The sequence below is a fragment of the Malaclemys terrapin genome, chromosome 8 (genome assembly GCF_027887155.1).
Source record: "Malaclemys terrapin pileata isolate rMalTer1 chromosome 8, rMalTer1.hap1, whole genome shotgun sequence".
NCBI lineage: Eukaryota > Metazoa > Chordata > Testudines > Emydidae > Malaclemys > Malaclemys terrapin.
In genome coordinates this window covers 65,054,290-65,080,095 of record NC_071512.1, presented here as the reverse complement: position 1 = coordinate 65,080,095, position 25,806 = coordinate 65,054,290, and the positions used below count along the sequence as shown (strand labels likewise).

At 39.6% G+C, this 25,806-nt stretch overlaps 1 protein-coding gene across 1 annotated transcript in view; it reads left to right on the top strand.

Annotated features, from left to right (window-relative positions):
- Positions 1 to 25,806, top strand: part of KCNT2 (potassium sodium-activated channel subfamily T member 2) — a 296,278-nt gene that overhangs the window by 195,572 nt on the left and 74,900 nt on the right. Inside the window, exons 17-22 of the mRNA XM_054037517.1 lie at positions 5,384 to 5,533; positions 11,168 to 11,397; positions 12,932 to 13,148; positions 15,529 to 15,634; positions 15,944 to 16,116; positions 21,028 to 21,099. Coding sequence (XP_053893492.1) covers positions 5,384 to 5,533; positions 11,168 to 11,397; positions 12,932 to 13,148; positions 15,529 to 15,634; positions 15,944 to 16,116; positions 21,028 to 21,099 — 948 coding nt within the window. The remainder of the gene's footprint in view (positions 1 to 5,383; positions 5,534 to 11,167; positions 11,398 to 12,931; positions 13,149 to 15,528; positions 15,635 to 15,943; positions 16,117 to 21,027; positions 21,100 to 25,806) is intronic.

The following is a 25,806-nucleotide window of genomic DNA, read 5'->3' as shown; positions in this document are numbered from 1 at the left end:
CAACCAGGATATTCCTGAGGGAATCCATCCTGTCAACAGAAAAGGTTCTGCACCTTGGCCAGTCTTTAGTCGGGGACAAATGGGTAGTAAAGGAAGGCCATTGAATTTGACATAAGTTTCTCATTTAGATTTAGTCAAACCGGTTGTTCCAGAGATTTCCTTCCAATTTCTAAGTACCAGAGACAACGGGGCGTCCCCCGGGCACTTGCTGCCAAACTGTCCCATTTAGCCTGTAGGGACTCTAACCCTACTCCGGGGACTCTAACCCCTCACTGGGGACTCTAACCCCTTTCCCGGGGACTCTAACCCCTTTCTCGGGGACTTTAACCCCTTTCTCGGGGACTTTAACCCCTTTCTGGCGATCGCTTACCTTATTCAGGGACTCGAACCCCAAAGACCTGACCTCCCCAGGGACTCGAACCCCGAAGACCTGGATCCTACTCAACGGGTAGGTGGACATTGCTGGGTTTCTACGGGCTTCAGCTGGTTCACAGAACTCGCCTTATCGCCGATGCAGGGATCAGGTTACCGGGCAAGGCTCCTCGAAGCCAGAGGATGCGCGCTGCGTTGCTTCGGAGTCTGATCCCGCACCGGAGAGTCAGACGAGTCCCGGCGGAGTCGCCAAATTTGTCAGGGACTTTTTAACCCAGACGGCAAGGTTCGTTGTCTGACCGCAGAGTGAGAGACAGGCAACACCAGCAAGGTCCAATACAAGCTCTTTATTGAAGAGTGCACACAACAATAGAGAGCGGCCCGTCTCCAGAGAGAACCAGCCACGATTACAATAATTAGTGAGATTATATAGACAGTTCCGTCGCGTCATAGTTAAAGCAACCCAATCCCCCCCTTTACTAGTTAAAAACTTCTAATATTCATGCATATCTATGTTCTTTGACAGTACAAACAGTTCATGATTCCTCAGCAGCTTCTTATCAGCTTTTTCGTCATGCACTAGAAACTAGGAGAAAGTAGGGAGCTAAGAACAGAAACAGGGAGTGGAGACTGCAAGTCTCCATATGTCCAAACAAACCGTTCCTAGTACATTTGGTACAAGAATATGGTCCCCCCCTTTATCTCATTCTTTGAAGCCCAAGCAAGCATGTCCTCATGTTTCACAGAGAGACAGGAATGGCCCAGCAACTACAGTTAGCCTAACTTTGGCTAAGCTGGCCAAACAACCTGTTCTATACTCCATTTTCCTTGGACCTAACACTATGATCTTGTTAACATGTGACAGAAATACTCTTGTTCCTTCCTATCTAGAGGAAGATCTAGAGTGGGAGTTGGGACCTAAGTTGGTTTCTTGTACGAGGGATGTGAGTCCTAGTAATGGTATACTTTAAAAAATCACCATGGTCAAAAACACATCACTAAGGCCTTGTCTACATTTCCACTGTACAGCGCTGCAACTTTCTCGATCAGGGGTGTGAAAAAACACACCCCGAGTGCTGCAAGTTTCAGCACTGTAAAGTGGCAGTGTAGACCGTGCACCAGCGCTGTTAGCTGTGTGAGGGTGACCAGATGTCCCAGATTTTATAGAGACAGTCCCAATTTTTGGGTCTTTTTCTTATATAGGTTCCTATTACCCTCCACCCCCTGTCCTGACTTTTCACATTTGCTGTCTGGTCATCCTAAGCTGCGCTCCCCAGTGCTTGTAGCTACTCCCCTCGTGGGGGTGGATTTTTTACAGCGCTGGGAGAGCTTTCTCCCAGTGCTGGTTCCATGACCACGCAGCCACATTAAAGCGCTGCTAGTGAAGACATACCGTAAGAGACAGCCTCCCAACCCGGGTAACCAGACTTATGGTAGCTCTACTCAAACTAACACACTAAATATAGTAGTGTGGATACTGCAGCATAGAGGGCAGCACAGACTATCTGCCCAAATCCAAGATCACCTGACCGCTTGAACCAACACCTGTGCTGGAATGTCTACATGGCTAGCTCAAATTAGCACAAGTCTGTCTGTCTGGGCTGGGAGGCATGCTCACAATTCTAGTATAGACATATCCTACCAGAATGTGCTTCCATCCAGGTGGATTGGGATATTATTCCCAGTTGGAACAGGTCAATTTATACATAGAGGCTACAATTTTCAGATTAACATCCAAAACTTCAAATTGCAACCTCCCAAATTATGTGTTAAGCCTTAATTGCTCTCATATTTGTTGTTTTCACATGTTTCATGCTCAGTATGTCATATCAGTGAGTGTTAAAAGATGCCTCAAGCAACTTAGCTGTGCTCAGTTTTTGCCCAGGATCCTCAATTCCCGATCACCAGCTGTTAGAACATTGGGTGAGGTTAATATACAGTGGCTGGTCATACTACCTGCATCCTGTACACCATCATTGGGTGGGAGCGGGGAGGTATCATCAAATCAGCAGTTGTAGTTCCCATAATCTCTTGCATGCTAGACCACCAGCTGGTAGCTTAATTTTGGGATAGAAAGAAGGGACCAACAAGTCAGCTATACTGCAAATACTGAAAACCTTGTCCTTATTATGAAAATAAAATACTTGCCACTAGTCTCCAAATGGCTCCCGTTGAATCATCTATAACTCTTCCTTCTCCCCAAACTTTTCAAATTTTAAAATATTTGATAAACCATAAAAATTTGATTTCCCTCCACTTTAAACCCCTCCCATACATACAAGTATTTGCATCACATTACCTAATGATTTAGTCCATTTTAAACCTTGAAAGATAACAATTGTTAAAAGATGTAGTATAAAGTTTCGTACATATAGGTCTGATTATTAAATGCATGTTGATTGTGCTGAAAAATAAAGAAACAGGCTTTGTCCTACAAGTGGTGGCATGGTAGGGCTTCTCCCACAGCACCCAAAAAATGGGAATAATAGAATAATTATTTATAATATCTCTTACATCTAGTGGTAAATGCACTTTAACTATGTTCATCTGCTTGGTTATTTCATATACAAAGGAAAGCACAACCTTTTGTTTTATAAAACTACCAAGGGTGTTCTCAATGCTGTAGCGCAATATAAAAGTCACTCTACTGCAAACAAAGGCAAAGTGTGGAAATTCCATTTAGAGACCAGAATAAATTTCAGGTTGGGAGAAAGAGGTAGAGTAGAAGGGAGTGCAAGGGTCATAAGAAGAGTTTAGAACAGGGAGGGCTTGGTGAGTATCAGACAGGGATCTGCTGTAGTGTACTAATCATTCTCTTCCATAACTCAGACCATGACTAGGGAGACGTGCTGAAGTGATGCCAGGCAGCATAGGTGCATTTAATTTGTGGTGTGTGTGTGTGTGTGTGTATGTATGTGATAGAGTATGCTACGGGTTCTGCTTGTGTCCAGTGACCTCAATAAATAATCCTCTTTATATTAATGACAATAACATTACTTCTTTAGCTTCAGAGATACTACATCTGGAAGCAAGCCATGGGGTTAGGAAGCTTTAGAAAGAGCCTGGTGAATGTTTGAAGGGATATTTGAAGAGGTATAGAGAGACATTGTGAAGACCAAGAGACTGTCAAGTCAAAGGGGGTTGATGGGCAAAGAAGACTAGAGGAACAATTAGGCCTTGTCAACACTCCGGTGGTAAAATCGACCTAATTTATACTACTTATACTTTACATGAATAACGTAACTTAAATCGACATAGCTTAGGTGACTTAATGCAGTCTCTACACTGTTCTGTGTCGATGGGAGAGCACTCTGCCATTGACTTAGCGGGTCTTCACAAGACCTGCTAAATCGACACCGCTGCATCGATCACAGTAGTGCTGGTTTACCGGTAAATGTAGACATGGACTTAGAAAGCTATGGAAGTAGGAAGAGTAGACCAAGGTCCATCAGAGATACATATTGATTAGAGTACCAACTTTGCAACAGAACCTAAAGAATTTTGTTCCACTATGTAACCAGAAGATAATGTATGTGAACACCTCTAATCAGATACTGTTCCTTAACTTTTTAAAATGTGTCCAAATTTCACAGTTTACATATAAAATAAAAAAAAAATCCAATGTGTGCTGCTGGGCAGGTTAATAATTACTCAAGATTTTTTATGATTGTTATGGCTGCATAACATGCATTTAACTACAATGTCATGAATATTTCATCTGAGAAATTGGAATGATTAATATGCTTTTAAACACTGCAACAAGGTGAAATAGACATTCATTGATAAATGCATAGTCCCTGAATCAAGTAGGTAAATTATTGATAGACTCATTCAGTTTATTGGAATATTGAATTATATGCAGATAGTTATATCTCTTTACTTTTTTTTGTTTTTATTTACTCTATTTTTGTCTTCACAAATCTGTATGAAGTATCAATCTTATAGTTTTGTTTTTCAAAATAGTTCAAAATCATACATATTTACAAAATTCTTCATGAAAAGAAACAAAAAATGTGTACAATAGGTGTTGGGAAGAAGTATAACGTTCAGAAAGAAAGGCAAAAATATTTGTTGGTAAACTGAAATTGTTCAGTCCCCAGCAATGTGCTTTAGGCTGGATTTTGATCTCAGCTCCACAAGATAGATAATTACTTATATTCTGATCCCCATGACCCTGATCCTGAAAAAGGGTCCATGCAATGGGATCCATTAATAGGGTTCCATATGGTCTTAAGTCAGTGGAGTTCCACATGGGCACAGGGTCAGTCTACATTGATGTCATAGCAAGTTTGAAGCCATAGAACCTAATCCTACAATTGCATAGATGGATGACTGAGCACATGTCCATTGTGGCCTCATGTGGGCACAAGCAGCCCACTTGGTTGATGTGAAATAAAAGGTCAGGAGAGCTTTAGACAGGTAAAGGAGTGGCGTTTTCTGAACTGGGGAGTCAGAATAAAGCACAAGGTAGGAAAAAACATGTATGTAACTAAATAGCCCTATCTAAGATTAGGCTAAAAACACTGAACATAGTAAAAACAAAACTGCAAATGGGGTGTTTTGCCCATAGCCAGATTGACACACATTTGCTTACCCAGTTACCTGGACCTCACACCACTGGTTCTTTTGAAATTTTCTTAATAGTCTTTAATGAGGATCCATTTCCAGCTCTTTTGTATTAATAGAAATAGTATATAAATAGCAATTAATGTACTTACTATGACTGGATTACTTGAAATTCACATTGTCTCCGCTCTTCGCTATCAAGAAAGTGTAGAGATACTTTTAATACACCCATTACTTTAGAACAGAGAATCTTTCTTAATTCATGTAATTAATATCTAATTAATATCTGCTCATCCCTGCTACTAAGCAAATATTTCTTTCAGTTTAGCTTGTGGGGCCTTTCTAATAGACATCTGTAGAAACTACTGCCATTTGATACTGCTATGATTAATCAGATGTTTTTACATCAAAGTTTAAAATTATTCTCATTATCTGTGTGTTTCAGGGAGGGTCAACAATCACCAGAACAGTGGCAGAAAATGTACGGCCGATGCTCTGGTAATGAAGTGTATCACATTAATCTGGAGGACAGTACGTTTTTTGCTGAATATGAGGGAAAGAGCTTTACATATGCTTCTTTCCATGCACATAAAAAGTATGTTTATTATTAGAGGATTATAAATTAAGATGAATCTTCATGTATGTTGAGTCCATAGAGTAAATATTGTACTGCATTGTTCTGTGTTGTCACTGGCACCTTATGTATTGCTTTTGCTTCTGGTTTTTAATAGCTGCTGACCCTTGTAAACTTTATTGGACTTGTGTATTCTCTTGCCAGTTTTGAGTGTCAAAAGAAAACCCTTTTTGGTCTATATGTACCAGCCTAACCTTAAGGCAAAAGGAGATTAGTTCTCTCTAGGCAGATTTCAAGAATGGATATCACATTCAGGAGATCAACATCTTGATATGGAGTCATCAAAATTAAACATTCAATACATCCTTTGCCTAGCTGATACAACTTAAAGGCTTTTTTCCTGGATAGAATCTAAAGAATGCTTAAAATATCTTCTCTGTAGGAATTGGATCTTTCACATCTGTCAAAGGCTAAGTTCATATTTGATAAGTTTCAGAGTAACAGCCGTGTTAGTCTGTATCCGCAAAAAGAAGAACAGGAGTACTTGTGGCACCTTAGAGACTAACAAATTTATTAGAGCATAAGCTTTCGTGGACGAAGTGGGCTGTAGTCCACGAAAGCTTATGCTCTAATAAATTTGTTAGTCTCTAAGGTGCCACAAGTACTCCTGTTCTTCTTTTTTCATATTTGATGAATCATGTGCAAAATTCACATGGCTACGATGTAGCTGTGGCAGTGCACAGAATGGCCTTCCATCTTGAATGGACCCTTGCAAATCTTCTTCCTTTGTCAAGAGGCAGTATGGGAGGATTTAAATTTCTTAAATCCCTCAAAATTCCATCTTTCAACCTCATTTGTGGTCAGCATGGTGCTCTACTCCTTTCAACCGCAGCTCGATAAGTCTTCTATAAAAGCGTACATTTCTCTTCATGACCCCATCATTGCAGTCATCTTGTTCTCAACTGGTGCAAGGTTGCAACTTGCCAGGATCTTAAGTATCTCCTCATTTGTGACAAAATCCAAGCAATGGATGTTAAGAAAATGCCATAACTTTTCACACTGAAAAGTGTTTAGTATCCTCCCCTCAGTTGTTTTTAAATGCCATGTTTCTGCTTCATGTAACAGGGTTGTCATCACTACCACATTGAACATTCATATTTTAGTTGTCACGCAGACATCCCACCAATCAGAGTCCTTTGAAAATGCTGAAATGTCACTGACACAAGACCAAGCTGATGTGGAACTTCTTCCGTTATTGAATCTCCTGCTGTAAACCAATTACCCAGATAGAACTATTCACTCATTCAGTACCATTGCCATCTACATGCAGCATTGGAAGGTTAGTAGTTTGTTTTATAGGAGGCATGCATTGCTTTTGTTTTTTCACCCAAGTCTTAAGTCTCATAAATTCTACAGATTATGACTCTTCCAGCATTAGCTGGTCAGTCATATCTCTCCCAATAAAGCAATATCATCGTCATACTTGAGAGCCTCTAAAGATGAATTTTTAAATTTCACACCTCCTATGTTGACCTCAGTCTGTTTTGTCATCAGATAGTCTATTGGAACATTATTTAATGTACGTGAGAACGCATTCCTGGCAAATCAATGATTCTGTTGAAAACCTGTCTAATACAACCATTGACCCTTACACAGCTAGATGTAGCACAGTACAGTTACTCTGCTAAGCACCCCATGCTGATATAGCAGTGTTCACAGTGCTGCAATAACGTTCCACAGATAATATATATATAGCGTAGATCAGGGGTGGCCAACCTGTGGCTCCAGAGCCACATGCGGCTCTTCAGAAGTTAATATGCGGCTCCTTGTATAGGCATCGACTCCGGGGCTGGAGCTACAGGCACCAACTTTCCAATGTGCCGGGGGGTGCTTAACCCCTGGCTCTGCCACAGGCCCTGCCCCCACTGCACCCATTCCCTCCCTCTCTCCTGAGCCTGCCATGCCCTTGCTCTTACTCCCTCCCTCCCAGAGCCTCCAGCACGCCACAAAACAGCTGATCAGGAGGTGTGGGGAGGAAGGGGGAGGTGCTGATTGGCAGGGCTGCCGGTGGGTGGGAGGTGCTGGGGGGCGGGGGCTGCTAACATATTATTGTGGCTCTTTGGCAACGTACATTGGTAAATTCTGGCCTCTTCTTAAGCTCAGGTTGGCTACCCCTGGCATAGATTGTAGATTGACCTGTATGGAAGTCAGAACGGTTGTTTCTCATTTTTGGTTTGAGACAATATTTCAGTTGGTTCAGTAGTATGATCATAAACACAGGGCCGGTGCAAGGAAGTTTTGCATGGCAGCTCCCCCCCTCTGCCCTGAGGCGCCCTCCCCACAGCAGCTCCCCCCCCGGGAGCCGTGCGGCAGGCCCCCACCCCAGCTCACCTCTGCTCCGCCTCCTCCCCGAGCACGCCGCCCCCGCTCCAATTCTTCTCCCCTCCCAGGCTTTTGGCGCCAGACAGCTGATTGGCGCTGCAAGCCTGGGAGGCGGGAGAAGTGAAGTGGAGTGGCTACTGCGTGCTCGGGGAGGGGGCATAGAAAAGCTGTAAAAAAAAATTGGGGGCACCGCTTTTTGGCACCCCCAAATCTTGTCGCCCTAGGCAACCACCTAGTTTGCCTTAATGGTAGCACCGGTCCTGCATAAACACCTTCCTTGGGATTAAGTATCAGAGGGGTAGCCGCGTTTGTTGCTTTTTACAGATCCAGACTCAGATGCTCTAACGAAGTGGCTATTCGCCCACGAAAGCTTATGCTCCAATATGTCTCTTAGTCTATAAGATGCCACAGGACTCTTTGTTCCTTGGGATTGACAGCAGTGTTATTACCCTATAATTTGGTCAAGATGATCACTTCTTTTTTAAAAGACATAATGTAGCCCCTTTTGCTTTCTTCTAAAATGTGTCTGATTTCCCAAACTTTTAAGACAACTCTTTGAAGCCAGTGAACTAAATATAGGCTTCACTCATAAGATGTCCTGATGAAATAGTCAACATAAGGTGTTTTATCATTTCATAACTGTTTCACCGGCCTTTTTTCTGATGGATTTGTTTTTGGATTAAGTTGTAGTTTACATGCTGGTGCTGATCTGTTCATTAAGTCACAAAAATGTGCATTCCAATGCTTAAGTTGTGAATCAATATGCTGGCAGTATTTCCCAATTTTGTCCTTAACTGGTGGAAGAGGCAAATATGGACATCCAATTAGGACTTTCAGAGTCTCAGATACACATTTCTGGTCATGTCTTCCAGAGGCTTCAGCAATACATTGCACTGTACTATTCCAGCATTGATTGTGAGCATTCTGACGGGCCCTCTTGCTCGTTCAAGACTTTTCTCTTTTGCCCATTTCCTCCTTTTACTGACTCAACTCTGACCTTGCAGTGCAGCCATTCTGCACCATATCACTTTTTCCTCTTCCATAATTTGATGGTATCATCTGTAATCTAATGTTTGTCATTCTCCTTGGTCCGAGTTGTTCTCCAGCAGTCTGTGAGATAGAATCCCAAAATGAAGTCCACTCTTTCTCTATGGCAGACAACTAGTCATCCACTATAGAATATTTGTTGGAAATGGATACCGCATAACTCTTATGATCTTAGTGATCACTTTATTATGAAGCTGAACATTTTTGATATAGTACAGTAGTTCTCAAACTTCTGTATTGGTGACCCCTTTCACACAGCAAGCCTCTAAGTGGGGAACCTCCAACCCTTATAAATTAAAACATTTTAAAAATATTTAACACTACAGACACTCCCCAACTTACACAAGCGTTCCATTCCGGAATGCCTTGCATAAGTCAAATTTTGCATAAGTTGGGAACGTATACCTGACAATTACACACACACACACACACACACACACACGAAAAAAAGCTTACAGAACTTATGGAACTTTTTCTGTAAGTGCAGATTTCTGTAAATTGGATTTGCATGATCTGGGGAGCATCTGTATTATAAATGCTGGAGGTGAAGTGAGGTTTGGGGTCGAGGCTGACAGCTCAAAATCTCCCACATAATAACCTTGATTGGACACAACCCCCAGTTAGAGAACCCCTGATATAGTAGATACCCATCTCTCAAACTTTATTAATATATCATCATTGTTGCTATTAGGGTTTGATGATCAGATTCTGGAGCAAGAGCAGCACTCGTAAATTCTTATACATCCTGAATGAGTTTAGTCAAGGATCTCATTCTGGTTTGAAATCCCAAGATTGCATTGTTTCCCCATGGTTACCAAAATGTATACTTATGGCAATTCTTGTGCTGAAACCAGGTAGCCATTGAAAATAGTCCATGCGTGGAAGCAAATTTAAGTAGACACACACCATCATCCGATCTCTCTTCTGATAAACTGTATAGTCCCAGTACCAGTTCAGATTCAGTTCTATCATGGCCAATTCTCATGTTCATATCTCCTGCTATGACAATATGCAGGAGGAGTGATGTACTACATACAATGTCATTCAATGTTGCATAAAAAGCCTCTTTTTCAGCATCAGGCCTTGCATCAGTTGGAGCACATGCACTAATAATTACTGCACATTCTACCTTAAACTGAAAATGGTTGCTATCAAGTATGGAGAGCAAGCCTGCCAAGGCAGTATGGCAGATTGTACTTTCAGGGACAAAATCAGAGGAACATCAATGTGCTTGTCAGATGCATCACAGCTGTGCAACAATCAAAAGATCTATGAGTCAGAGTTATGCTCCCATCGTTCAAATTCCATTATGTCTCCTGCATACAGATATCAACATTCAACCTTTCCATTTCTTTATCCAAGAATCATTTCCCTCCCTCCCCAACATATTTTAATCGTCAAACTTTCCACAGTCCCATCCTCAAAAACTAGGGTCTGATTCATCTGATTACCTCATTTATTGACAATCTAGACTATATTTTCAGATCACCTTAACCTCAAATGTGTCCTGAGATATTTTGAACACATTCATTTGTACAAGCTTATGCTGAGTATGCATGCACAAATGTCAGTTTCATGTATATTACCTTCATTCTGGTAAAAAAGGTTGTTTCTAATAAAATGAATCAATTGATAAAGTGTGTATAAATAGATTATTAGGGTTTTAAAATATTGTAACATGAATGTACACATTTAATGTATCCTGCAATCATATTTATATATAAGAGTTCATTTTTAACATTATAAAATTAGAACAGTGGCTGTCTTTTTAATTCCTTATTTTCTACTACTGATCAAAAACCCTAAGACTAAATTAGGGGAGGGTGGGGAATCTGAAAACAATTCCATTGACAGTTGAATAATGGAACAGCTTAGTATGATGAATTAACAGAGTACCATACATCTATTGTATTCTCAGAAGGGACTATATGTCTGATATCAGAAATTAACTGGCCCAACATTGGAAGAATACTGCTATAGAATAAAAAGTTTTTGAAGTGGTTTGGGATTCATAACTCCCAAGGAACTGTGCTTGATCACAGATGGCCTGTTTTGGGAATAATTTGTTAAATACTGTATTTTCAAATATTTGTTTTCCAAGAATGTGCACGTTTTGACTCTGCAGCATGTAAGTAACACTAAATTAAGGATCCATTATTGTAGTCTGTAATTTCTGTTTTATTGAGTTACATTCAATAAACCTTGTATTTTCCTTCTTTAATTAAGGTTTGGAGTCTGTTTGATTGGTGTTAGGAGGGAAGATAACAAAAACATTTTGCTGAATCCAGGCCCTCGATATATTATGAGCTCTACAGATGTATGTTTTTATATCAACATTACCAAAGAAGAAAATTCAGCTTTTAAAAAGCAAGAACAGCATAGAAAAAATAATGAATCCAAATCATACTACCATGGACCTTCTAGGTTGCCTTTGCACAGTGTAATTGCCAGTATGGGTAAGTACAGGTAAATCTCATAAAATATTCTGAAACTATAGAAAAGAAAGCTCAAAAATGTACTACACTAAAACTGCAAAGCTATTTTAAAAGAAAATGCCCTATGCAATGGAAAACATTTTCCTTCATTAGGTTTAAATGTACATATTCAATTAAAAAAAAGAGGGTTCCAACAAGATCAAAATAAATGGCATACTCTTGCTATATACAGAAATACAACATCACATATAAACTCTATGCAAATGAGAATACTGTCTAACAAGTCACTTGCCAAGGAAACTCATAAGGTTATTTAAAAACCCCACAAAGTTCAGACCAGATCCCAAGTGGTGCAAAGCAGCTGTAATATCAATTTAACAAGCCAGTGAAGAGGTCCCCGAGCATGGAAGAACATCCAGGTTATCAAGCAACCACACCAGCTCCCATGTCACTCAGCAAGCTGAAAGGGCATGTCCAAGCAGAAAAAGGGATGTGCCTGGCGGTGACCCTTTAGGGCCACAGACATGGTCAAAAGCTAGTGCCTAAGATAGGGCTATTATCCTAGCGAGTGCCAGGATTAGGATGGGAGCATAGAAGTGTCATAAGACCACCTGTATCATTGTTTCCCTTCTCCTCCACTGAGTGTAGGTTGGCAGAGTCCAGAACTCAGGCCTGTAGCAAATACTGAAAGTGTTTAGTCACAAAAGGCTGCAGTCTCTTGCTGTCTAAAAGTATAATTCATAATTCAAGACACAAGTTTAATTGATACATTTGATGGTAATTTAGCTAAAATGTACCAACAGTCTAAAATATCTCATGCAATGAATTCCCATATGCAAAAGATGAATTCCCATAGTTTGTACATTCATATGAATATCACAAGCTAATTCATTACAAATTGGCCTAATATTAAACGCTAATCACTCGGATCAGAATTATTCCCATTTCTTGTACAAGGAAGCAGTATCTCTTAGTGGCATAAATTAGGAGGTAAAATCCCAATGTCCAGGTCACCAGACATTTTTTTAGTCCATCAAACAACTCATCAGACTCTATTTTGTTTCCAGAAACATGATGTAATAGAACCAGGAAGAACAAAGGCATTAAGAGTCAAGGTGTCAAATTCTGATCTCATTTATACAATTGGAAATCTTAAGTTTCTCTGGTTATAATATACAGATTTATTAAGTCAAATTCCTTATTATGGATATATAACAGCATTCATAAATTCAATATAATCTGCAATTTATTTGTGCATATTTTCACAGCCTGATTGCATGGAATATGTTTTTAAATGCCATAGACTGATATGAATTTGGAAAAAATAATGTATTACCATATTAATGAGAAACTGCCTTGTATATTGTTCAGTACTGTAAGGCTATACTGGATGTAGCTTAAACATTATATTTTAATGTAGTTTTTATACATAGCCAAAACAGATATTATTTGAATATTTGGCTGTGTTTTAGATCATCCATAATAAGCATAATTTACCCCTTTTTAAATGCTTAATTGACTTGTACATTGAGAGCTGCTTCTGATGCTGTTTCAGGGACCGTGGCTATAGATTTACAAGATACAGGATGTAGATCTTCCAGTGGACCTACCCTAACCCTTCCTTCAGAGGGAAGTAAAAATGGCAGGAGATCTAGCATAGCACCTGTTTTGGAGGTGGCAGACTCCTCATCACTTCAAGCGTGTGATCTTCTAAGTGACCAGTCAGAGGACGAAACTACTCCATCAGATGATGACATTTCTACAGGTTTAGAGTATGTACAGTTAATATAAACAAGACATTACTATTCATAAATGCTAATACTGGGTAAATGTAGAGAGTGGTTCTGCTCCCATTGAAGCCAATGGGGACAGGATTGCAGCTCTTTTTCTGATTAGCGATGTTCCATTTAATAGGAAACAAAAGTGCACCCAACTTCTGTGTGGTCATATCACATCATCTGTAGTGATAAGACACGAGGCCCCAGGACGAAGTGATTTCCTCTTCAGAAGTGCAATCATGAATTGGTCAAAGCTTCTTAAGGCTATTTTGAAATGAGAAAAACATTCCAACTCATGCTGGATATCTGTGACACTCAATAACAAAAACCTTGTTGTGTTTGGAATTTTAAAGCTATTTCATAAACACACACAAATTCACATACCTGGCAACGTCTCCCTATAGCACATAGTTTTTGGAGTACTTCAGGCATGACTCAACTGACTAGGAAACAAAACGGAATATTTCGGTCTGAAGAATGAAATGACTTTTTAATAGAGGAAGGTCCACTGACATCTGAGACAGATCAGATTCCAAACTTTAAAGGGGGGAGTTGTGGGGCACTGCACAGGACTCTCCAGCATAGTATAGATTGTGTGGTAAAAGTGTGAATGCATGAATATTGGCAACAAAAAAGCAGCAATGGTAAAGCCAAAAAACAAACAAACAAAAAAAAAACCCACAACATTTTATTCAAGTGTTTATTAGTTTGTTACTGAAATTAAAAATGCTTTAGTGAAATAAACTGAGGGCTCAATCCTGCAAATACTCATGCATGTGAGTAATTTGACTCAATAGGATTACTTACAGGAATAAAAATTTTGCCATACTGGATTAAATCAGTGGTCTTTCTAGTCCAGTTTGTTGTCTGTCTCTGTGTCAGGGACAGGGTGAGGGTCAACTGGCCTAGGGGTTAGCATCAGGCCTGGGCTGAGGATCTAGGAGCCAATTACCAAGAATCAGGCCAAGCTGGAAAGCCAGGAAATCAGAATCAAGAGACTAAACAGAGGACAGGGATCAAGAGTTTGTTACCAATAGTCAGGAAACTGGAAGGTCAGAATCAGAAGGCAGGAACACGTAATCACAAAACAAGGAGTCCATGACAGTATGAAGTCTGGTTGTATGGACAATTTCGGCATGTCTACACTTACCTCCGGAGCAATCAATCCAGCAGGGGTCAATTTATCGCATCTAGTGAAGACGCAATAAATTGACCACCGAGCGACTCCGGTACTCCATCGGAGTGAGAAGCATAGGCGGAGTCGATGGGGGAGCGTCAGCAGTCGACCTACCGCAGTGAAGACACCGCGGTAAGTAGATCTAAGTACGTCAACTTCAGCTACATTATTCATATTATTCACGTAGCTGAAGTTGCGTAACTTAGATTCATCCCTCCCCCAGTGTAGACCAGGCCCCAGTTTCCTCCTCTAACTTAAATAGGGGCAGCAGCCCAATCAGGAGCCTTGGAGCTCTCCCAATCAGAACATAGGGGTGGGGCTTGTGCCTCAATTTGGGTTTTTGGGTCTGTACCAGCTGTTGTCTACAAGCTGCAGGGTGGAAGATTGGAGCATGACAACTCCCATGACCTTCCACAGACCTCAAATTGCTACCAGCTCCCTCAAAGAAAAAAGAAAGAAAATCTGTAGTGGAGAATCATGGAATGAACTGCCAATAAGAGAAATTTCTTCCTAAACTTGTCAGTTTGTTTACACCCTAAAGTATAAGGATTTATAGCCCATCTATTTTCCCGCCAATATAGCTGTTGATATTCTCATGCATATAAATTTCTAGAAGGAATCAGAAAAGGGTTAAATTCTTGGAATTAATCCTTTCTGCTGCAATCTAGGTTACTATTACAAATTGTACAAATTGTATTAGATTTTTCAGCTGATCCGCATTAGGATCAGCTTAACTTTTAAGTGTTATATAGCAGCCAGAAATATCTTGAATATCCATCTACTTTCTACGCTGAAAATCCATGCTGATGCCATAAGACAGCAGGAAGCGGACTGACACTTAAAGTTGTTTAGATGAGGAACTTATCAGCCTAATGAACAAACAAACAACCCATATCATCCCCTTACAATGTCACCACTTATTAATTTTACTGAATTTTATATATATGCCTGTAAGCCACAAGCTATTGTCCTTTGATCTTTATTAGAAATTGGGGTTGTTTTGTTTTGATTGTTTATATGGGAAACACTAGTTGTATTTATTTTGTTTTATTTCATATTTAATTATGTATGATTATATACGTTAATACTTGCCCCTGTTTGCTATTCCACAAATAGTAGTAATAAAAATTTAGACCTGTTTGGTCTACAGTTGTTAAATTGTTGACAGTATTCAGAACTGTTTCTCTACTCTTCTAGGTATGCCAAAGGGTATCCTCCTTACTCTCCTTATATTGGAAGTTCTCCCACATTTTGCCATCTGCTGCATGAAAAAGTGCCATTTTGTTGTTTAAGACTGGACAAGGTAAAAAGTTTATATTAATGGATAGACCCATGTGTTAAACAAGGCTCGTTTGTTTGTTGTGGCCAAACACAATTTTGTCCTTGTCTGCACTTGCAGATAAGCAGCATTCAGCACCCGTTCAGCTACAACCAATGCTGACACACAGTGTTGCTAACAGATGTTTGTAAAGCTCAGACGAGACTGAGTTCTTTATCATTTCAGCTGACACATTTTAGCTTGGGAAGTGAAAAATCACCTCTAATGTTGTTATCCCTGAATATCGACTCCTATCCAAAGCCACTGAGTTTTTGTTTTCTATACTGGTTTTAGGGGTGCCAACATAACTACTATGAAGATGCCAAAGCCTATGGATTCAAAAATAAATTGATTATAGTTGCAGCAGAGACAGCTGGAAATGGCTTATACAACTTTATTGTTCCACTCAGAGCTTATTACAGACCAAAGAAAGAACTCAACCCTATAGTATTACTTCTGGATAACCCGTAAGTGTATTTTTAAGAAAAAAATTTACTATACAAATAAGTGTTTAAATCTGAATATGTGCATTGTCTGTGGGTGATGGTCACATATCATGTGACCAATTTAAATCAAAAACATTGTGGCACATACATCTTTAAAGCAAGAGTGGACACAAGGATGATATCACATGTGTGTTGTGCAGTAAGGACCTAATATAACTCTCAGTGAAGTCAATGGGAGTCTTTCCACTGACTACAGCGGGAATTGGATCAGGACCTAGCACAATACAGTTCTCAGTATGGTAACACCAGGTTTATAAGGAAAAGCTGAGAAATCGGAGTACTATTAATTATAAAATAGGTTGTAAAATCATTTAAAATTCTAAAATTTTAGGAGATAAATTGCAATTTAAATTTTTCACCTAACATGTGAAAGTAATCTTAACTTTTCTGCATTTCAGATGTAGATTGAATTTCTCAGTTTCCTGTCTGCATCCATCTTTTCCCAGCCTACAGAGCACCTAGGGGAGCACTATTTTATTCACACTGCTGACCTGTACATTAGAAGCCAGTTTGTCCTTTCAAGACACTGACTCAAATCTAAGCCCACTCAGGCCTCTGAACAAGTTTGCGTATGGTTTGCACAGTAAATAGTAATTATAGTACTATTTGACTGGTCTATCAATTAAATGCAGAAGACAGAGCCTATACTATCTAAGCATATTTTTTATTACTCCTTAGTTCAGAGATGATCAATACTATAGACTATAAATGCCCTTTGGGAAATATCTCTGTCCACTGATTGCCATATAAACCACAGAACAACAAACATTCATTAATGCACTTATGGCTCGGTTGTGCCATTAAGTCGCAGTCCTGATTTAAGGGTGACGTAGATCCTCATCACCTCAGGAACAGCTGTAGGAGGAATTGTACCATAGTGAACAACTGTGCCATAGCCTCCCCATGAAACAGTTCCTTCTTGTGTTCCCCCCATGAAGAGATTACATTTGTTCTTGGCTCTTATACAAGAAGGACAGAATGTTCCTTGCACTGTCCTCCACCTCAGTCTATGCACTCCCATGCCAGGGCAAGGCAAAATCTGTCCCTTTATAGCCGGGGTCGGCAACGTTTGGCACGCGGCTCGCCAGGGTAAGCACCCTGGCAGGCCGGGCCAGTTTATTTACCTGCTGACGTGGCAGGTTCAGCCGATCGAAGCCTCCACTGGCCGCGGTTCGTCGTCCAGGGCCAATGGGGGCGGCAGGAAGCCACAGCCAGCACATCCCTCGCCCGCGCCGCTTCCCGCCGCCCCCATTGGCCCGGGACAGCGACCCGTGGCCAGTGGGGGCCACGATCAGCTGAACCTGCCGCGTCAGCAGGTAAATAAACTGGCCCGGCCCGCCAGGGTGCCTACCCTGGCGAGCCGCGTGCCAAACGTTGCCGACCCCTGCTTTATAGTGATGTCTGAAAATGGAGTGTGTCATGCAGGTACACTGACTTGTCACATTAAAAAGGGTTTATTTGCATTGTTTATGTGCTTCAGTTTCTGGGGGAGGGAGGGAGGCAGAGGTCAGATAATGAAGTGCATATTTTTTTAGTTTCATAACATAATTTAACCCTCTGTGCACTCTGCTTTTCTTTCTTAAATAATACCTGGCTATTTTTAACATTGTAATTGTTGCTTGGTATACTAGGGTAGAAATAAAGGTCAAAATTTAGTAACTTTTTTCCAGTCTTAAGCAATCTGATCTCTCACAGTGTAATGACTGTCAATGCTCTGACTGATATTTCACAATCTCTTTACCTTATCACAAAGTAGTGCACTCACTGCTTTTGTGCCACAGCTGTTGACATTCCTTTCTGCTGTCTCTCACAGTAATGATTCATCTTCTACTTCTGCAATGGCTGATAGAAATCATCTGATGTCTGGAAGGATTTTCCAGTCTGAAAAGGTCAGATCAAGATAGTGTGGTCCAAAAGGGCCGATGGAACATGTAACATATGGTATTTAGGTTTCAGGAAAATGGGAAACAAGGGATCATAAAAAAGATTGTATGCACTAAGAACCAAACTTCTCTTCTATGGCTTCATTCCAGAGTCATAAAGTGTATTGTACAAAATATAAAGAGGTATACAGGTGGTAAATCTCCAAAACATCCAGAAACTCAGTTCCAATAAGCACGTGAAATACCAAATATTTATTTTTGATCTTTTGGAAGTTTCCCCATTCTATGATCCCCCATCATTCTGTCTCTGCCCCAAGCTTCTGTTGGGGAGAAGGTGTCTTCTCTTCTGGCAGGAACACTTTCCAAGAGAGCCTTGGTAGCCACCATTGCCACTCACGGAAATCTATTAGGATGGGCTCTGGCTCCCTCCCAAGGCAAGATGTTTAACTAGAGAATCTCCATGTCTGTCATCCAGCTACATGTGTCTAGGAGGTGTAGCTGGGAGTTCTCTTCCTTCCTTACAAGAAAGAGTCTTCCTAAGTTGGCTAAAAAAAGCTCTTCTCTCCCACAAGAAGCATTTTCTCTTCCCCCAGAAGTAGCAGGCCATGGTTCTGGGCTTTTTCAGCCCATATGGCTCATGCTGGGGGTTCCATGATAGTATCTAGACAGAGCTCACAGCATACTGAAAACCTTCACGGGGCCTCCCATATGTACATGCATTTGGGGGCACTAATGCAAGGGAAGCCTCAGGAAGGAACAGCAGGAACAGTAGAGTGAGATAAAGTTTAACTAAACTCATTTCAAACCCCGTGAACAGTTTGGGTCCAGTCCAGGTTGGTTAATATTTGGGCTGAGCCAGTTTTCCCACATCTAGTATAAAATTGGAAATCAGCTAGCAGTTGTGAGGGGAGACTGGACTGCTATATCTGTTCATAATTCTCAACATACATACTTTTTAAAATTCAGCACAATTTTAGGATTTTAAGCCTTTAACTGCATTTTATTTCATCTAGCTCACTTAGTTTTCTTTAAAATTCCTGACCTTTAATGGGTGGGGATTTCTATTTGCCTTTTCTTTAATGAGTACTTTCTGTTCAAGCACAGCTTATTTGGGGCGGGGGAAGTTGAAAAATTAATAGTTGTGTACTTTAGAGAGCCATATAATTTCCATTTTCAGTTAGGAGCTTCATGGATGCTTCATCCCTCCCAACTGAGCATATACGATCTGTTCCAAGTATTTCATTCAGCTACAGAAACAGGGCAAATTTTCCACTTCATTCCCATTAGTACTATAGAAGAGAATAATTCCCTAACATGGTGAGCATGATGCAGCCTCTTTGGACCATGTTACAGTGTTTCAATAAGGTAAACAAAACTTGGAACCAAAAAACTTGGAACCTTTAGGCTGCACCATGATAAAAAGAGGCCAGCTGCATAAATTGAATCCTGGATCAGATTCCAGACCCTACTCTCCTCTGGGTGTATGTGCCATTGTCCCATCTCTAGTATAAATAGTTTCACATTACAGAATCTGAAATCAGTCAGAGTGGGTTCCATTTCCCCCAATACAGATTTCTTGTAGGACAGTACATAATGGTGTTAGTATATCATAGTTCTAATTATTCCAGTAATGAACAGCATAAACACACACACACACACCAGAAGAGATCTATAAAAATTATCCTTTTAAAATTATGGTTAGCAAATTTCAAATAACACTGGTCTTTAAGAACAACACATGGAAGTGTACAGTGCCCTCTAGTGTTTTTCTGAACTCTGGTTTCAGGCCCATGCTTTCATTTCTTTTTACGCTCTCTGATATGTTACTTTTACTATTTTTAGTTTATTTTTGCTGAAGATTGAAAAATGCCATTTTTGTTTACATAAAATTATGCCATCTCACCATTAAATGAAAGCTATGGTCTCTGCTTAAGCTTTTACCGAGATGTGACTAGCCAGCTGGAGCAGTTTCTGTGGAAAGCACTCAGCTGAATTACTGTAAACATAAGGACACTGCAATCAGTCTCCCACACTTTTCACATCTTACAGCAATAGGGTGAAATCCTGGCCCCACTGAAGTCAATGGGAGTTTTGCCATTGACTTCAAATGAGTTAGGATTTCACCCACTGTAAATTAGCATGTATCCCTTGCTATGGTTTACTAGTTTCTCTTACATTTTTTTTTTGAAGTTTGTTAACAGAGGCAATTTGTAGTAGTGTGCATGTTTAGATATGTCCTCATTTCATGCTGATGAAAATTTTGTCTATCACTGAACTTTCAGTATCTAAGAAGAAGAAAAAGGTGTAAGACTTATAGTACAATACAGAAAGAGTACAGTAGAAAAATATTTTACCTTTCCTTTCTTATAAGGAAATTTGAGATTAAAATGAGCTTTTGACCTTTATTTTCACCATAGTATGTCAAGCAACAATTACAGTATTAAAAGTAGCTAACTATTATTTTAGAAGGGGTGGAAGGGAAAGAAAAATGCAGACAGTTGGGAGAAATGCATAACTTTTAGGGAGAAATGATAAGGCAAGATCCATAGCTGGGGTAAAATTGATTTTAATGGAACTATAATGGTTGAAACCAGGTGAGGATCTGGTCCCAATCAGCATTTTCATTAAAAATATGTTTACGGTCATGAATTGGAATATAATTTAATAAGGCCTCTTTAGTCTTCAATAATTTTTCTTTAAATAAAGCATTTGCTGTATGATTGTGCCATAAAGTTTCTGATTTAGAAGACTAACAACTTTTATGTAAATCACATTTAAACTTGATCATTCTTCATCATGATCAAAGCAAACAGCATTGAATGTTGATGCTCAGAAATATAGTTTCCTATGTTATTAAAATGTTTATTTAACATTTCCTAGTTTTCCCCTCCTCTCTCTTCCAAACAAACTAACATAGTTTATTCAGTTTCTTCAGAAGAGATGCAACTGTTGTGATGTTGTGTTTCATTGTAACCCATCTGCTGCTTAGGCCAGATATGCATTTTCTGGATGCAATCTGTTGGTTTCCAATGGTTTACTACATGGTGGGCTCTATTGACAAGTAGGTAAAATACTCCTCAGAACTCTAAACATTGTAGTGTTCAGTGGTTTGTCATGTGCTGTGCTTTGTAACTGCATGTTTGAATGTCGTGATAGTTCTTGAAAAATACCCCTGCATGCATGGTTTGTGTCAAGGTGCTGTAATTTGGAATTTCAAATTTCTGCCAAAGGATTTCAGTCACTCAGAAATGAGTCACTATCTGGTTTTGCTTTATATAGTACACTGGCAGATCAGGCCGTCTTTTTAAATGCTTTCTTGGGTATTGAATTTCTAGGTGAATACTGGCCGGGATTGTTAAAGGATATTACGAGATTTAGACACACTAATAGTAACTTACGTCTAAAACCACTAGACTGCTTTGAAAATATCACCTACTACTTCTACCTAGCCCTTTACTATTAAATATTTATAAAAGCTTATCTAGATTTCATGGCATCACTGATGGACGAGTCAGGCTAGAACTCAGACTAGAAGAGACTCATTAGATTTTCATTTCCATTTCTAAACAGTCATCACTAACGCAAAAAATTAGCTCGAGTAGAGGGCCCAATCCTGAGGCATCTGGGTATCTACAATACTTATTCTGTCAAATACTGGTCCTATGGAAGTCAGTTGGGGAGGAAGAAGGGGAGATTTATCATAGACTACATTGATAGGTAAAATTGTGACAATTTCAACAGCAGTTCTAGCTGCTCAGCATGTCTCATGATCAAGCCTATTGTAAATGGAGACATATATACTTACAAATTTACCTTAGTGACAGACAACACAAACTGGCATTCATAATACACTGATAGAAGTTATCTTAGAACTTTTAGGCTACGTCTACACAGCCTACAGCAGAGAGTCTCCCAACTCACATCAGAAGAAAAGCCCAAGTTCTAGCCTGAGCTGCAGCTTCACAGCTCTGTCTACAAAGCTATTTTTAGAGCACCAGTGTGAGCCCCACTAACCCAAACCTGTCCACCTAGGCTGGGAGGCTTACTACTGGTGGCTGTGTAGACATAGCCTTAAAATTGGCCATTTCCTTGATGTGTTTAATGACCATAGTGGTCTTGACTAGTTGTACTACAATATATCACCATATATTTTGTCTGGCTATACCAAAAGAAGGACAGGAGACACTTGATATGAATTTAATCGGGCCACGACTATTAGAGGCCTGAGACTGCCTGGCAGATGAAGCGTACAGTACAGGCTACTCCATGTTTTTTTTTTAAATAACTCCTCGGGGCTTCCACCAGTCCCCCTTCATTTTCCATCCAGGTCCCCCAGCCAACCCATGGCTTGGATCTCACCGTCCACCGTCTCTCATAGGAGTGTTAAGGTAGGCTGTAAGAAAGGGGGGTTGGCTTCCTTTTGTACCAATAGGAGCCCCAACTGCCCCCCTTTTGTTCCTTTAACCAGCACCTCCTTTTAAGTCCTTTACCAGGCCATTTATATGATCACTGGATGCCTTCCCTATGGAGTACCTGCACTGAACATCCACCCCACACTTACAAAATAAGTTGTGACATATAGCCCACCACCTTTTGTGCTCACCATAATAGGTCTTCCCTAACACTGGCTGTGGAGAAGGCAAAAAAAAAAAAGAAAAACCCTCACTCCACCGAAGCCAATATGGTGGTAAGAGAAAAATTCCTTCCCAGCCCTCCTGAAAAAGGAGCGATGAAATGCCCACAGCAGGTCCTAACAAAACCTGAAATTCACACCTCTAGGACAGGGAGGGTGGGTACTGCCTTGCCTGCTGCATGAAGAAAGGGCTTCCAACACCAGGGCTTGCACCTTTAAAGCCTTCCACCTCTTACATTCCCCAGGGGAGAGGAACGGATCACAAAGCTTTTTCCATCTCTTTGAATCACTTTCTGCCCTTCCCCTCCACATAAAGCACTACCTTCCAGCAGCAAGCCTGGCCAATGTTTCTCTTACTTAAAGGTGTGGTACAGTCATGGTTGCTGTTGTGCATGGACCTTGGGCTTCTTTTTTTAACTTCCGGTACAAGATCATATTAACTTTACAGAAATCAAATCCAACTAAATGTTAAGCAAAAAGCCAATACTCTAAGAACAGTTCACAATATGTAGATACCCCAATACCTTATCCCAACCCTTCTTCTTTATTCCTTGATATGTCTACATTTTATAAAATGTTAACACATGGAACACTACAGCATTCCACAGTAAATCATAATTTAAATGGGACATTTACGTGGCCTATTAAAGAGTACATGGTTTATAAATTAGAGAGGTCTCACCTGCATAAATATCTTCAAAACTGTTTTAAAAAACTGCATGTATGTAAAAAATACATAAGAGCACGTAGAGATGAAATTACATGGTGAAAGAAAAATCATAACAAATGATCATTTAAGGCTTGATTTTGAAATCGGCTTGACCCAAATCCAGCATAGCCTTAGGCGCAAATCCTGCCAAGATTTAAGCGTGTTTGAAGTCTCACTGAATACAAACATGTGCTTAGTGCTTTGCTGGACTGAAACTACACTGTCCACTTCAAACAGGACTATACTAACGCTAACAAGGAACCTTTCAGTTCACACCCACAGCATCCAACTGGGGAATTACAGCGCAGCACTTTGATGCACACTGCTATTCACACCCCATAGTCCCAACAGTGGGGCAGTGTAGATAAGCCATTAGACTTGTACCAAAACCTTTGAAATGGATTTTTCATCTCAATACATGATTTAAATGTGCACACTCAGTGGAAGAAAGTGGTTTAAGCAGTAATGTTAAAGCAAAACTTCCTTTAAAGTAACATTTTCTCTGCATCTACACCCTACAGCAAGATTCTGCTATTTGACAAACAGGATGGTATAATGTCTGCCCATACACTCAAATGTGAATGAGTAGAGGTACCTAAAAGATCAGTTGTATTAGAGTTATGACTGAAGAGGTAGAGAAATATTGGGGCATATACCCAGTTGGTGTAAACTGTCATCACATTAATGGAGCTATGATCATTTTACACCATCTGAAGATCTTCCCTGTTCATTTTAATTTCATATTCACTACTCTGTGGTTTTCCATGGGAGACATCCAGAGAAATGGTCAAAAGGAAATTCACAGCCTGGCTGAGCTTCATCAAAATAGGGCCTTAATTAGCAGAAGTTTGTTCTACAATGTTCCATATGTAAGTGATGTGTAATATGTATAGGCTATGGATAAGGGTTGTGTAGGAAAACCATTCAAGATTAAGAAAGGAATAATTAGGATAATAGATATCTTTGATAAGGGAATATTCCTATTTTTTTTGTTTGTTTGTTTTTAATAATTAGGAAAAAAGTCAGATATTCCAAATAGCCATTGCTGTCATTTAAAAAAAAGAGCTTAGACATTATTTGAATATAATAATAGGAAAAAAGCAACAGAGAGTCCTGTGGCACCTTTAAGACTAACAGAAGTATTGGGAACATAAGCTTTCGTGGGTAAGAACCTCACTTCTTCAGATGCAAGTAATGGAAATTTCCAGAGGCAGGTATAAATCAGTATGGAGATAACGAGGTTAGTTCAATCAGGGAGGGTGAGGTGCTCTGCTAGCAGTTGAGGTGTGAACACCAAGGGAGGAGAAACTGCTTCTGTAGTTGGATAGCCATTCACAGTCTTTGTTTAAGGGTTTAATGCCACAGGACCCTCCGTTGCTTTTTACAGATTCAGACTAACACGGCTACCCCTCTGATACTTAATAATAGGAAGTTAGCTAAAAGGTTCTAAACTTATTCAGCTTTGGAAAGTAGAATAATTGAGATCTTGTCAGAATATAAAACTTTTTTGTTATATGCAGTTTTTTATTGGTAGTCACAAGGGCTATATTTTCAAAGGTCAACACAATGGTAGAATGCAGAATTAAATGTAGGTTGCTAGGAGAAAGATTAGAATTTGATATATGAGCAGGTTAAATGCATACCAATAAATACTAAAATATAGAATGGAATTAATTCTCATCACCAACTATACCTCACTCCAAAACCAATTAATATAGAACATGGAGCTATGTACTAAATGTGAAAATCAATATTGGAAATTTCATAGGACTGGGTAGGAAATGGTTTTCCCGTCCAACGAGAACTTTGAAATTCCAAAAAATTTCCCAGTCCCAGTTAGGATGAAAAGTCATGGCCTCAATTTTTTTGTGAACTGAAAATCTGAAAAAAAAAATTCCGTCACATCAATCAAAACATTTTGTTTCAATTTCAAGTTGTTTCAATTTTGACATTAATTTATAGTATTAAAAAGATTTTATTTGGCAATGTAAGTTGTTTCAAACAAAAATAATTGATGTTCCCTTTCAAAACGTGTTAAACATGGTGTTCCAACAATTTTTTTGAAAATGTTTCAAAATCGAAGTGGGAAACTTGTCAAAACTGATCTTCTATACAAATGATTTTGGTTTCATTAAATTAGAATTTTCTGATAAAAACTGATTGGAAAAAAAAATCACTCCCAGCTCTAAATTTTTATGCATTTAGGGCTTAATACAACTGCTGTTAAACACAATAGAAAAACTATTTGCTTCACTGGAAACTGGATTGGATTCATGGTATGTAAGAGCAGAAACACAGTATAGTTTTAGACAGAAGATCAAATCTATTGAATGGTTGCTAGATATGTTTACATTTTAACTAGTTTTGCAGAAAATATATTGAGCAGTCATGACACACATATGGAAGTTGTATTGTCATATGGGTAG